General features: G+C 49.4%; 1 protein-coding gene and 1 long non-coding RNA gene across 2 annotated transcripts in view; one reads left to right on the forward strand and one right to left on the reverse strand.

The window, feature by feature from the left end:
- Positions 1–298: 298 nt before the first annotated feature.
- The window catches only part of UBTD1 (ubiquitin domain containing 1), a 55,298-nt gene continuing 40,379 nt past the window's right edge, over positions 299–15,217 (reverse strand). Inside the window, exons 2-3 of the mRNA XM_037050819.1 lie at positions 4,359–4,586; positions 299–1,398 (exon numbers count right to left, since the gene is read on the reverse strand). Of these exons, the coding sequence (XP_036906714.1) occupies positions 1,013–1,398; positions 4,359–4,586 (614 nt within the window). The 3' untranslated portion in view covers positions 299–1,012. The remainder of the gene's footprint in view (positions 1,399–4,358; positions 4,587–15,217) is intronic.
- LOC118990283 (uncharacterized) lies at positions 7,010–13,318 on the forward strand. Its single transcript, XR_005067192.1, has 3 exons — positions 7,010–7,966; positions 11,504–11,647; positions 12,976–13,318. It is a non-coding gene; the product is annotated as an uncharacterized LOC118990283 (long non-coding RNA).

A 15,217-nucleotide genomic window follows, 5' to 3' on the forward strand; every position in this document is an offset into this window, starting at 1 on the left:
TTCTTCACATCTGTCAGTCCACTTAATCCTCCCAGCAACTGAGAGGGAGGAGGAGGCGGAGCAGGGGTGTCACACCCACTTCACAAATAAGCAAAGTGGGATCAGAGGTTAAGTGGTTTTTCCTGAGGACCCACGAGAACACAGAGCCCAGGCACTCACAGTGCCAGGCTTGCTCCACTGCACTCCCTGCTGCACCCAGAGCAGCTGGCGGAGCGTGCCCCCACCTGCTCCCACACCAGAACCAGTTCCCAGGGCTCCAGAGAACTGCAGTGGAGCCTAAAGGCAAAGCCGGACAAGAGAAGGAGCAAAGGCTTTATTGATAAATATGCAGATATGTCTGTACACAGGGACCTGCTGTGGGGCCATGACTGGCTGCAGACCCCCCACCACTTGGACTACAGCCAGGGGATGGCCCTGTGCAGACCCCTGGCAGAGCAGCCCAGCTGTCCAGCCACCCGCCTCATCTCTGCCGATTGTGCTGGGGGCAAGAGAGACGGAAGCTGGCCTCTGGCACCCTGCCCTTGGGGCTCACAAGCAGTCCCCTCCCCTCTAGGGGGCTGGCACTGTGCCAAGGGCAGACTGAGGAGGTGAGGGCAGGGGAGGGAGACAGCAGCTGCTTCAGACCCTGAGCAGAAAACCGGAGTGAGCACAGCTGGCAGCACCAGATGACTGATCTGGGCCTCAGGGACCTCCAGGCTGGCCCTCATGGCTTGAACCTGCCGTGGGTGAGAGGCAGGGTGCAGGCCCCAGTTTTCCTTTCCTCTGACAAGGTTGGCAAGGCCTGTGTGGCAGCACTGCTTCCTGGGGGCTGGGCACAGTGGCGTGCGATGTCCCTGGGAGGCACGGTCCTTTTGTGGCTCGCCCAGCAGCCATATGGCGGGGAGGTGCCCCTGAAGAAAATATCAGCACTCGAAGGCAGCAGAAGGGTGGGGGTCCTGGTGCTCCAGCCTGGGGGCCTCTCAGCCTTGCAGAGGCCCTCCCTGGTCTCCCTTCCCAGGGGTCTGTGGGCTCCTCAGTCCTGGGGCGGTGGGGGCTGGTTGATGATGACCTGGATGACAAAATCTTTCTGGATCTTGGTTTCCTGGAGCCGTGTGCGGTCTGTGAGCAGCTTCCCAGAGAAGAACCATCGCTGCCAGGACGGCTCAATGCCCTCCTGGGCATGCAGCTGCCTCTTGAGCTGCCCCACCGTGTCGGGCAGGCTGGCGCTGAGCCTCACGTCCTTGCCCGTGGAGAGGCGCACCTTCAGCGGGAACTCGCGGCGCACGCTGGGCGTGGGCTCCGGGGGCTCCACGCTCTCCTCCTCGGTGTGCTCCAGCAGCAGGTTTACGGGTGGTGACAGGCAGTAGATGGGCAGCTGGTAGCGATTGCCCAGCTCATCGTAGCATTCACAGAGGGTGCCTGTGGGAAAGACAGGGCCATCCGAGTCTGCTTGGGGCTGACTTTCGTCCCCATAAAAATCCCTATGTCAAAGCCCTAACCCCTGATGGCACTGTATTTGGAGACAGGGGCCTATCTAAACGAGAGTAATTAAAGTGAAAGATCATTTTCGGTGGGACCCTGATCCAACAGAATTAGTGTCCTGATGAGGGACTCCAGATAGTTACAGAATAGCCATAAGGATGTAAAGTGCAGCGCAGGGACAGTGAATAACACTGTAGTAACTTTGTATGGTGTCAGAGGGGTACTGCATTTATTGGGGTGATAGCACCCTAAATATAAATGTCTAATCATGAGTTTGTACACCCGCAACTAATACAATATTGTATGCCAACTGTAAACCCACACTGTTACAGCCAATTAATATTTGGCAGAGGAGGCAGCACATACAATGGGCTTAAGACGATTTATTCAATAGATGGTGTTGGGAAATTGGACAGACACATGCAGAAAAATGGAACTAGACCATCTTCTTACACCACACACAAGAATGAATTCAAAATGGATCAAAGACTTAATAATTAGACCTGAGACCATAAAAATCCTAGAAGAAAACATAGGCAGCAAAATCCTGGATGTTTTTTTATCATATATATCTCCCTAGGCAAGGAAACACAAGAAAAAATAAACAAATGGGACTACATCAAACTAAAACATTTCTGCGCATCAAAGAAAAATCATTGAAAAAAAAAGACAACCACAGAATGAGAGAACATATTCGCCAATACACCTGATAAGGGGTTAATATCCAAAATTTATAAAGTATTTAAAAACCTCAACACCAAAAAAACAAACATCCCAATTAAAAAATGGGCAAAGGTCCTAAATAGACATTCTCCAAAGAGGACATATAGATGGCCAAAAGACATATGAAAAGATGCTCAATGTCAATAATTATCAGAGAAATGTGAATTAAAACCACAATATCACCTCACACCTGTCCGAATGGCTGTCATCAATAAAGTAAGAAACAACAAGTGCTGGTGAGGATGTGGAGAAAGGGGAACCCTTTTGCATTGTAGACTGGTGCATCCACTGTGGAAAGCAGTATGGAAATACCTCAAAGAAGGAAAAACGGCCCTGGCTGGTATGGCATAGAGGACTAAGTGCCAGCCTGTGAGCCAAAGGGTTGCCTGTTCAATGCCCAGTCAGGGCACATGCCTGGGTTGTGGGCCTGGTCCCCAGTGCGGGGGGTCATGTGAGAGGCAACCAATGTCTCTCCCTCTCTTTCTTACTCCCTTCCTTCTCTCTAAAAATAAATAATAAATAAAATCTTTTTAAAAAATGGACCTGTCTTTTGACCTAGCAATCCCACTTCTGGGAATATATCTGAAAGAACCCAAAACACTAATTTGAAAGAACATAAGACCCCTATGTTCACTGCAGCGTTATTTACAATCGCCAAGACACGGAAGCAGCCCAAGTTTCCATCGACAGATGAGAGGATAAAACAACTATGGGACATTTACACAATGGACTACTACTTGGCTGTAAAAAAAAGAAAGAAAATTTTACTCTTTGCAACAGTATAGATGGACCTGGAGAACATTATGCTAAATGAAATAAACCAGTCAGGGGAAGACAAATACCATATGATTTCACTCATTATGTAGAATCGAGTGAACTGAACATGAACGAGCAAGGAAAATGGGGAAAGACTCATAGATGGAGAGTAGATGACAGATAGTGAGGTGGGGGAGGTTAGGGGGCTGAGCAAAAGGCAAAAAGGACTCATGAGCATGGACCACAGTGTGTGATTGCTGGGGGAGGGGTGCATAATGGGGCTAAAAGGTAATGTAAAAGAGTTTAAAAATTAAAAAATAAATACATAAAAAATTTTAAAAAACAGTCACCACAGTGCTTGCTCTCTTTCTACATGGCAAGCAGGGGGCCACCTGCGAGCCAGGGAGAGCTCCTGCCAAACACCGATTTTGCTGGCACCGTGGTAGTGCGCTTTCCAGCCTCCACAACTGTGAGAAATAACTTCTGTTGTTTAATGAGCCACCCAGCCTGTGATCCTTTGTCACAGCAGCCCAAGCAGTCTAATACACCTGTTGTGGAGACCCCGCAGTCCCAAACCAACCCTTGCAGTCATGTATCCCTGGGTGAGCTGGGAGGAGCTCGAGGCAGAGTCAGGAAGACGTGGGCTGGCACAACCCTGGCAAATTATGTAACTTTCCATTTGCTCATTCAAAAGCTCTTTCCTCAGCATATGTGCTGGGTGCCAGGGTTACAGGGACGAATGAAATAGCACAGGCCCTGCTGTTCATGTCTTACCTGGGGGGTGCACCTAGGGGGCCTCAGTTTCCTTACCCTTACAATGCACTGCACATAGAAATATATTCACTGTGCCTTGAGCAGCTGCTAAGTGCCAGGACTAGACTAAATGATGTTATAGCTTCTCACTGAATCCCAATAACCAGCCTATGAGGTAGGGATCCCCACTTGAAGTAACGCACTGAGGCTTTAAATTCAAGAAGCTCCCAGCTCAGGATCACAAAGCAGGGAAACAGAGATACTCATGTTACACCTTAGACCTAGGTCTCAGACTCTATAGAATCCATTACCCCCTCTTTACACGGTCCCACAGGCTGTTACAGATGTAAATTAGGTAACACAGAAGCTTCTAGGTCAGAGCCCAGCACATAAGCACCCAACAGAAGGTTGGTACCTCAGATGTTTGGGGATCCCAAAGCACCTTGAGTAACCCTTTGCCTGCCCTCATCACACTGTTTTGAGGTCTGCTGGTACCTCTCCCCACCCTCACTGAGCAAATATGGGCTGTGTCTCATTTTCCTCTATGTGTTCACTTCTGGTCCATGCTCCTAAGGGCTGCCGAGTGAACCAGTGACTAGCCATACCTGCCATCACCTTCTTCCCACCCTAAAGGGCACTGATGGTCCCCCACCATGCCCGCTCACCATGTGGCAGGGTGATGCTGGCTCCATCCAGGATGGCCTGCGCCAGCTCATGGTCGTTGGCCTCAGCTGCATAGGCAGCGGCCTTGAGGGCATCCCAGATCTCCTTGCGGCCCTCGAAGGCAGGTGCTGTGTCCCAGAACTCATCCCGCTTGCTCCGCAGCTGCCCATCCGTCATGGGGTAGTCGCTCTTCCACTTCAGCCGCTCCTTCTTCAGGGGCTCATTGCGTCCTGGGCAGGGCGGAAGGGAGAAGCTCAGCTTAGCTAAAGCCAAGTCTGCTGCTCACCGTCTTCCCAGCCCCTCCCTTCCCTAGGCCTGGACCAAAACCACTGCCCGGCCCACCCTATCCCCAGTGCAGTGGCTCCCAAGTATTAAGATCTCTGGCCCCATCCTTAGAGTTAGGGAAGAGTCTGGAAACTCACCCAACCTGGGAATGTAAAATACTTTGTCAGCAAGCACAGACTGTCTTTGCTGTTGTTGTGGCTGTTAAGGTTTAACCGATTATAAGGTAGTACACGTTCAGTATTTTAAAAATCTAAAGAGAATACAGCTGTGTAAAAATAGTAATCATCACCACTCACGGAGCTAGCCTGTGCCAGATCGTAGGCCAGGCACTTTGGACCCATTGTTCCTTTGGTCCTCAGAACAGCCCAACAGTGGGGCGACCAAGGCCCAGAGGGCTTGTTGTCTGTCTAAGGCCACACAGGCACCAACTTAACACAAGACTTTCTGACCCCAACGGCCACCCTTTGACTCCTGTCTGTACCATTCTGCTTTCAGAGGAAAAATTACTCAAGATTCCACCACTAAGAAGAGACCACTGCTGACACTTTGACATATTTCCATCCAGCTTGCTTTTCCCCATTTTTCTCAATGTAGTTGACTCATATTATTAAATATTTTATATTCCTTATTGTACAAAGGATTTATAATGTTTACATGCCAACATACAACTTTCTGTTTATTTCATATTTCTATGGTTATCAATACATGTTCCCATGATTGAGATGATAAACAATTTTAATGCCTTGTTATTCATATTTCACCCTATAATTTCAAAGAGTATTTTTTTAGAAAACCACAAGCAATGAACCGAAAAATCCTGCAGCACCTGAAGCAGAAAGCTCGTCTGTTAAATGTCATTTTTCCTGTTACCCGGCCCCAAGCGGCCTCCTAGGCAACTCTGGACCTCGGTCAAGGCTGAAGCCCGAGTACCTCTCAAAGGCCTAGGAGACACAGCACCTCAACGCTTCGGGCAGAACGAGTCACGGGGGGCCAGGTCAAAGCACATGGTTCCCACCCTCACTTAAGACCCTCCGAGAGAAAGGCTGGACTGAAGCTGGTGGCTCCCACTAGGACACCCCACTGGCTGGGCCGGAAAGGGGGCTCCTCTGGGGAAGAGAATGACATTCGCCGCTTACCAACTGTGCAAAAGAACCCCACGCAAGCTCTTTATTTATATACATTGCCCCATTCCATCCTGGCAATAGCCTTAGGGGTCAGGAGTTATTATCACTATTTCACAGATCACAGGGCAGGCAGAGAGAATAAATGACTTGCCTGAGGTCACACAGTAATCGACCGCCTTGAGGGTTTCACCTCAGGTCAGACTGAATACACAAACGACCCTCCTGTGGGTTCGCTGACACCTGTACAGGCAGAAAACTCTTGGGCCAGACATTTGATTTAAAGTGTCCCTGGGTTAGCAGACGGAAATGCAGGTCCAAATCTCTGTAGGAAGAAAACATCTTCAAACCAGGCTTCAAAGAATTTCCGAGGTAAAGTTCCAAGGAAAACAAATAATAAGGCCATAGTTTTTTTTTTAATAACATGCAAGGAAACAAGACAACATGAGCCAGAGCCAGCAAAAACAGCAAAACGGAAGAATCAGACTCACAAAAATTTCAGATATGAGATTTATCAGACATGGATTATGAAATACCAAGTTTAAGAAATGAGAGCCTTAAAATATGAAAAAGAGATTATAAAGAAATCCGAGCAGAAATTAAGAGCCATATAGGCTTTTAGAAGTAACTGTAATTCAGATGGTCTGACTCTTTTAATCAGACTTTCCAGGAGGACACAACAGGAAGAATGGGGCGAAGCAACATTCAACAACTGGTCTTTAAATGTAGTGAAATTCCAATAAAGTGCCTAACTGGGAGGTTTTCTGCAGGGAACTCGGCAAGCTGATTCTAAAGTTTATGCAGAAGAATAATAATAATCTTAGAGAAGAATAAGGTGGGAAAACTTGCACTACAGTTATCAATGCTAATTATAAAGCTATGGAGAGTGTGGGACTGGAATGGGAACAGGCCAGAGGGCCAGTGGAATGACATAGCCCAGAAACAGACCCAAGCCCACACAGAAATGTGCTTCAAGTAAGAAGGAACATTGCAGACAGGGTGTGTGTGTGTGTGTGTGTGTGTGTGTGTGTGTGTGTTAAGATGGGTGTGAAATGCTATTAGAAATACACATACTGGTTCTACCCCCAGTTCTTCTATTTTATCTTTGACCCGGTTCCTAACACTGAGCTCCTAAAACCCTCATAACTTCCTGAGTGACAGCAATGTCTGATACACAGTCCCTAAACTGCTTAGAGTTTCCTGAGTGACACAAGTGCCTTTCGTTTTAATGAGGAGACTCTTGCTGGGATCCTGGATGAGGGCTGGGTACCAGAAAGATTAAGCCGTGATACTCCGGCAATTTTCAGCCGTGCCTCCCACTCTCTGGAGCAGGCAGAAGGGCTGGGCTGTAAGCTGAGTTTAATAACTGATCATGCCTATGTGATGAAGCCTCCATGGAAGGCCCCAAACTATGGGATCTGGAGAGCTTCCAGGCTGGTGAACATATCCCCATGCCGGGAGGGGTGCGCCATTCGAGTCCAGGGACAGAAGCTCATGTGCTCAAGGCCCTTCTAGACCTCACCCTCCGTATCTCTGCACCTGGCTATTCATTTGTATCCTTTAAAATATCCTTTGTAATAAATTGGCGATAGTAAGTAAACTGCTCTGGGTCCTGAGGGGCACTCCAACAAATTATGGAACCCAAGCAGGGGGTCGTAGGAATCTCCAATTTGCAGCCAAGTTGAACAGAAGCCGAGGGTAGCCTGAAGTGGGGGCCAGGCTAGTGAGACCGTGCCCGTCCACTGTGGGGTCTGTGCTAATTCTGGATAGCATGAGAATTGGAGAATTGCTTGGTGTGGGGAAAACCCATACAACTAGCTTCAGAAGTAGTATGTGGAGCAGCAGAGGAGAAACATGAAAGATTTTTCTTCAAATGGGCTACTGATGAATGGTGTCGGGACAGAGGGTCTCCATACAGGAACGAACACATCAAACAAGATCCCTGCCTCACACCAGCCACCAAAGTCAAAACCAGATCAAATGAAAGGCTGAAGTGTGGTGGACAGAAAGGAGGCACTGGACGAACAGAGGATTAGCTCTGTCCGTGCATTTCTGGTGGAGGCTGGGCCCAGAGGTATTCCTGCCTGGACCCTGCTGACTCCTCCCTCTGGCCCTTCAGCAGTGATGACTCTCTGACAAGAACTTTGGTCCAACAGGATTCACGGTTTTCGTGCAGTGACACCTTCAGGGACCTCTACGGTGTGGTGTGTCTGCCCCTCTACTCAATGACCCCACCCTTGGGGGCTTTTAACTTCTTGAGCTGATTTGCAGCTTTCCTTCCTCTGTGCCAGAGGTCACTTCTTACTGGTCTCCATCTGCGTCTACCTGCTGCTCCTGTGAGTGGAAGTTGGGTCCAGCTAACGAGCCACTCCTCACCCATGGAGGGTGCAGAAAGCCTGTCAGCACTGTGAAAGAAGAGCACCCAGGTGTAAGGCAGAGGCTTCCTAATGAAGAAAGAGTCCAGGGTTGGGAACCTCTGTTGTTCCTGCTCGGACCCCTCCCCCTCTAGTGGTCACGGGTTGGTTCTGTTCCTAACAATTTAGGGTGACAGACTGATGGGCTCAGGATGCCTGAAGTGTAACTGGGTCTGCATGCATCTCGCTCTCTCTTCAAAATGAACACATTGTGGTGGCGTCACCTTTCAAAGTCATCATCTCAGGAGGCCACGGGTACCTGAGGATGCTTTGCTTGAATACCTCACCGTCAGAGCCCCGCCCCCCTCCACACAGACAGCAGCACACGTTCCTGTTGGAGGCACACTTCTCACCCGTGGATGGACGCAATGCCAGTGAGCCTTTCCCCAGTATTAACAGCATCCGCCGCTACCCAGGATACAACAATTTAAAAATTCCTCTGGCCCTGCACTCTGGCCTTCTCAGGCTGAAAATACTAGAAAATATTGGAATGGGTTGGTGACAGCAGGAAGTGGGAGGGGCTGCTGCTATTAGAAAAGGGCAGCACGCCCTGGCTGCCTCACTGGGTTAGATCTTCATCCCAAAACACCAAGAGTGCAAGTTGGATCCCTGGTCAGGGTACATACAAGAATCAACCAATGAATGCATAAATAAGTGGAACAACAAACCAATGTTTCTCTCTCTCTCCCTGCCTCTCTCTCTAAAATCAGTAAATTCAAATAAAAATTTTAAACACTTTTTTTTTTTAAAGAAAGGGCAGCAGGACCCCAGCCATACCTTCTCAGACGGCACTACACATCACAGCCAGCAGGGGGCAGCTGCAGCATCTCTAGGCCAGGTTCTGGCTTCCTTCATCAGTGAGACAAAACAGCACCAAAATATCCAGAAAAGTTTTGCAGGCCCAAGGCAAACATGAATGAGACATGATAAAATGTCTGGATCCCTACACAATGGTGCCAACAACCTTAAGCACAGATACAAAGAAAAGGAAGCTTTTTTATCCAAACATAAAAGCAAACTGATTATGAATATTTCTAATTTCATAAACTTTAAAAAAACCCAAGTTTTATAACTAGATGAGTCAGAAATAAGGGCACTGGAAAGGGTGTGATTACTCTTAAATGCTGAACAAACTGGTGCAAAGGTTCTGAAGGGCATTTGGTATGTACCCCCCAAAAATGTACATCCCTTTGACTCAGCTATTTGGTTTCTAAGAATATATTCTAGAAAATAATATATTCTAAGAATGTTTTCTAAGAAAATAATCACAAGTAGGTGGCAAAGGTTCATCTACAGCGCTGTTCAACTCAGTGAAGTTTTACACAGGGGAAAGCTAGAAACAGGAACTGCACACATCCAGAGAAAGGCTACAGAAGACCTGTGCATCCACAGCAGACGTTCAGTGATGGGCGGGAGGATGCTGAGTAACGTGGGGAGATGTCCAGAACACATCGAAAAAAGGTTACAGAACAGCAAGTGCTTTGTGCTCCAGATTCTGTTTCTAAGAGAGAATGTAAATCATATATCAAAGACTGGAAGGACTTACACCAACATGTTAACTGGTTATACCTGATTGGCAGTCACAAGTTTTTGGTTTTTTTGGCTTATGTTTTACAAGTTTTCTACAACAAGAATTTGTTACTAATAAGAATAATACAATGAAAGCTGCTAACAAGGAAAAGAAGCACATACAGTCCTGGGGAGCAGCTTCAACAAAGTAGGAGGAGTTTCAGAGCCAAGCAAGGGGGTGTGAGGGTGCTGACGATCTGGAAAGCTCAAGGTCAACAACCTCTAAGATTTCAGTTGCTGGCAGCTTGCTCTGAGTGACTCTGTCCAGGGCCAGGACAGGCTCTGCTGGTTTCAGCAGCAGGAGCATCTAGAGGCTTCTACTTATGTCCCCACCTGTCCTAGATAAGTTCCAGGTCAAAGACAGAATAACAGAAATGGTCCTTATCCCTAATGAAGTTGACAGAAGAGAAATTAGGGGAAAAAACCCACAAAAGACCATTCTGTAGTCAAGGTACACACCTGTACTGGGAGGTACACAATCATTCTGTGATTGTGATGGCAGGGATCAGCAAAGATATTTGTGACTGAGAAGAGAATGTATGTCTCTGAGCACAGAGGCAAAAGCTCTGGTATTGAAGGGTTGTCCAAAATACCACCTGCATTCGGATCTCCTGGAATGCTGGTTAAAAAGGCAGGCTCCCTGGGCCCACCTCAGACTCACTAACTGGAGTAGTAGGGGCTAGGCTGGGGTATATAGAGATTCTGACAGAAAAAGCCCCTTTGTAAACACAGCAAAACCGAAGTGGAAATGGCAGGCTCATCTATGTGTTAACATAAGTTTGTTCAACAGATCATCTGCAAAGCTGCTGCTGAGAGCAGATTTGGACAGCAAGAGGGCATGCCGTCTGGGTCGGGGGAGGATAATGATGGTGGACGCTGTGGGTTGGCCTTGATAATGAATGGTGTCTGGCCATACCACCCCCAAGGGAGGGCACTGAAAGAAGAGTGTGAGACAGAACACTAACCATCCTTTCTAACTTGCCTGGAGCTGGTGTGTGTCTCTGAGAGTGTGTGCAGCACCCATATATGAGTGTGTACATGTGCTCCCAATACCTGATTCACCCCGCTGAATTCAAAATGGCTACACAAAAGGGGATCCTCAAGAACCCCCAGAGAACGACAGGCCCTGGCTACTTCCCTCTGATTACCTCAGGGCCTCACAGCATGCTGGCCCAGGGCAGGCTTTCAGCAAGCTGTTTGCTGAGTTGAAAATGGAACTGACAAAGGCGCCGTGAGCAGGGTGGAGCCCATGGTGGAGGAATGACAACTAAGAGCTCAAGTGGCAGGCAGGGGAAGCAGAAAAGTCTGCATGAGGGAGAACTCAGGCAGTCCCTTCACTTCTCGATCTTGGACCCAAGGGATCCTTATGGTGGCTTCAGGGGCTGGCAGATCCGAGCCACTGGGATGTGACGCTAATTCTGAGACCAGCCAAGGGAACAAGAGATTTCCCAGGACAATCAGTCCACCTGAGCCAGGAGACAGCCCTATTTATACCTGCAACAATCCCTAAACTCTATTTCCACACTGTTAACAAGCTTCACCCCCAGGCCCTTGCTCCAGGGACAGGGCCAACAGTGTCCTCCCCAGAAGTACTGGTTGTGTGACAAGTCTGGGCTTGTTCTGGCTGGTGTGAGAGATGAAGTTCCAGGAAAGAGAAAGCAGGGACAAGGGCCTGCCCATCCCAACAGCCTGGGCTGTGTGGGCCTGCTGGCCAAGATGCAGACTCGATTCATTCCTCTTGCCCTCTCACCTCGGTAGTCTCAGCTGGCACGCAGCAGGCTGGAGAGGTACCACTAAAAGAAGGCGCCTGGCGAAGGGGATAAGAAGAGGTCAGGAAGAACAGCAGGCCCTGAGGAGGATCAGCCCAGCTGAGGAGAATCAGCCAGGGGAAGTGAAGCCCAGGTAATCCCTTCAGGAAATGTGATATTTATAGTCAGACTTAGCCTAGGATGACCCTCAGAGCCTGGGTGACCTTCGAAGGGAAAAGTGCTGGCCCAGCTCTGCTCGGCTGGGGCCTCCCCACGTGGCCTCTTTATGGGGCCTGGGCCCTTCTTTCCCATTCATTCCCTTCGGGGCAGCTCCAGAGTTCCAGGAGGGAAAAAGGTGGAGTCGGTTGCTAAGTGACAAGCCAGGCTTCCTATACTGCATCCCCTCATGGGGCACACTGGGTCCCAAGTGGTCCAGGGCAGGTTGAAGGACTCGACTCCAGGCTCCTCTGGGAGCTCTGTACGTGGCTCTAGGATGACACCCAGCCCAGGGCAACTGCGGTTCTGCGCAATGACCTTGTTTTTCCCCAAGGCTGGGACCATTCCCAGTTCATCTCTGGGATCCTGGAGACAGGCTCAGGGTCTGGCACACAGGAGGACTCAAGAACTGTTTGCTGAATGAATGAGTGACTGAATGAATTGAGCAGGCAGTTTAGGAAAGTGGGAAGAGCTGCAGAGGGGAGAGGGGAGATCAGAGGTTGGGGGAGCCCAGCTGGAGTTGCCTGGAAGAAATCCCTGTAAGGAAGAGAGGGAGGAGGAAAGGAGGTGGCTGGGGTGAGTCTGGGAGAGACAGAAGCAGTCCCTGAGCTGCACAGTAAAGAAGCCTGTGGACGACCGGGGGCTGGATATCAGCAAGCACACCCAGTGAAAGCCTGGAACCTTCATAGCAACCGGAGAGGCGAAAGTGCAGCCAAGAATAATAAACCTAGCCAGAGGCCCCCTGCTCGGGCGGCTGTGGGTGTGGACAAGGGGCACACATACCTTGGAGACAGTGTGTGCTTTCTCTGCACTTGCACATAACGCATGCATTTACTGGGGGGAACAGGGACTTCCTCTGCCCTCTGCCTCCTGCCCAAGGCCCAAGCTGTGTGTGGCCAGGCAGAGTGAAAAGTGGCATGCATGCCAGGCTGGGCACTAACCAACTCTTCCCCTGACCTGAGCTGACTTCGCCAAGCTGCCCCCTGCTTGAAAACGGGCCTATCTGGTCTTGACCACCAATAGAACTCCCAAATCCTCAGGGTTGACTCGGGGATCTATCCTGTCATGCAACCAACAGCTCCTTTTTAAGGCTGGCTGGGAGAGAACACTGTACTTCATAAGCAGAGTTCAAACTTTAGCTGCTTGGGAAATTTCTGCATTTTTCCTTGTTTCAAGATCATATGAAATTAAAAAAAATACAGCCCATTCCTTTCTTATAATGAATATACTCCCACCTTCATCAGGTACTGGTGTGTTTGTTCCCAGGTGCAACAAAGGCCTGGCCTGCATGTGAACAGTTCCGGGACTACCGGCTCTAGAGGGAACCTTGACTGCATGCAGTTTCATAGACAATTCAGAGTTCAGAGACACATTAGCACAGCCTCTCTCTCCAATCTGGCTACTCGAGTACACATGGGATTCAGAGATGGCCTGGGGAGGGTAGGGTGGGGGACGCGGTTTACTTCGACCACCTCTGTGAATACGGGTGGATGCAGTCGGATGACCTAACCATTCTAGACCTCAGTGTTCCCATCAGTGCAGAGGACATTCGGTCCCACCCCATGGCCTGCTGTAAGGCTTACAGAGACCACTCTGCTCAGTGCTTAAAAAAAAACAGCAGCCACTGTAATTAGCAATCAAATAGTAACTGTGCAATTAAAAGAATTAGAGGTTATCATCTTTTTTTTTCTTTCCTTAAAACTGCTGTGATTTGGGGAAACTCTGAAAAACCCTGCTGGAGGGAACTCTTCATCTCTTCCTCACAGTGCAGGAGGATGCAGGGGTTAAATGAGGTTAAATCTGACAGGGACAAGAGCAAGTTTGATGGATGCCCACTTTCCTGTGCGGCTGCATGGCACAGGGTCAGCACTTTTCCTGGGGCAGGAGGGGGAGGATGGCAGCTCATAAATAAAACAGGAGCTCTCCAGAGGTTGCTAGAAAGGTCTATGGTATCTGGCCAGCTCCCCTTGCTACCTTGGGAGTTGAGGGAGGAGAGCCAGGCCATCGCTACCACTGTGCTTTCCACAGGCCTGTTGTCAAGGAGGCTCCCCATGGGCAAGATCCGGGGCAGTCCCAGCCGGGCAGCCAGGTGTCTGGCAGCCGAATGGCACAGCCTAACTTCTGACACCCACTGGGTGTCAACTGACACAGCAATTCACTCAGACATATGTGACCACATCAGGGCAGGTGCCCCAGAGTATGGCAGCATCCTAAAGCCAGGAGTGACATTAAAGTCACTTACCCTAGCCTCTTTGTTTTGCAGATAAGACAACAGAGGTCCTGAGAGAGGATGTGACCTGCCCTAAAGCCCCAGCTCGGGCCCGCTGTGTGTGTGCATGTGTGTGTAGTGAGGGTGGGAGGGAAATGCTACCAAATCACTCCACAGCCAGTGAAAGCTAAATTATAACTAGATTATTATTTTTAAAAGCACCTCCCTCATAAGGATGTGATGAGTTAGTGAGGTGAAGTCAGCCATTTACAGATTTACAGATTTACAGATTAAATGACTGATTGATTTAGAAGGGAAGGGAGGGAGAAAGAGAAGGTTTAAGAAACATCAGTCGGCTGCCTCTCAATGCACCCTGATCGGGGACCGAACACACAACGCAGGCACGTGTCCTCGCTGGGAATCAAACAGGTGGCCTTTTGCTTTGTGGGACGATGCCCAACCGAGCCACACTGGTTAGGACATTTAATTAAAATATTAAAATGTTAGGAGAGACTTCTGGCCAATATGGAGGCGTAGGTGGAAACACTGTGCCTCCTCATACAACCAAGTTTAAAGGGAACAACGTTTTAGTAACAAAAACGTAACCAAAACACATAAAATTGAACTGTATGGAAGTCCGACAACAACTAACCGTTCATCCAGACTGGTAAGAGGGGCAGAGTCAGAGGCTGGCGGAGCAGGGTCACACAGGAAAAAGCAGCTGGACTGACCCAGGAACGCAGGCGGCGGTTGGCAGATCCCAGGCGTGGGGTAGCAACGGGCAGATCCAGTGGGGGCCAAGGCGGCTGGCTGGCTGATCATGGTCACACATTCACACTCAGATAAACCAGGCGAAGGACCGAGCAGTGAGACAGACCGCACAAACCAGGGCCCCGGCGCCAGGGAAATAAAGCCTAAAAGCACCAATTGGAAAATCCTTTGGTGTCGAGGTGCTGGGAGAAGCTCCCAGGCTCACAGAGAGATTGTTGGAGAGACCCACAGGGTCCTGGAGGGTGCACAGGCCCACACACCCGGGAGCCGGCACCAGGGGGGCCCGGCTTGCTTGCGGAAAGACACAGAGGGGACCGAAATATGAGAGAGAGTGGAACAAATGCCATTGCTCCCTCTCTGACCTCCTCCCCCCACATACAGTGTCACAACCCAGTGACCTGGGTCACCCTGCCCTGGTGAACACCTAAGGTTCCGCCCCTCATACCTAACCGGTGTGAACAGACCAAAACATTATGGCTCAAGGAGAACAGCTCAAAGCCCCAGAGCCAATACTTCTAAACAACCAAG

Source organism: Sturnira hondurensis, unplaced genomic scaffold (assembly GCF_014824575.4).
Source record: "Sturnira hondurensis isolate 20B ecotype Veracruz unplaced genomic scaffold, ASM1482457v3 Scaffold0006849, whole genome shotgun sequence".
NCBI classification, from domain to species: domain Eukaryota; kingdom Metazoa; phylum Chordata; class Mammalia; order Chiroptera; family Phyllostomidae; genus Sturnira; species Sturnira hondurensis.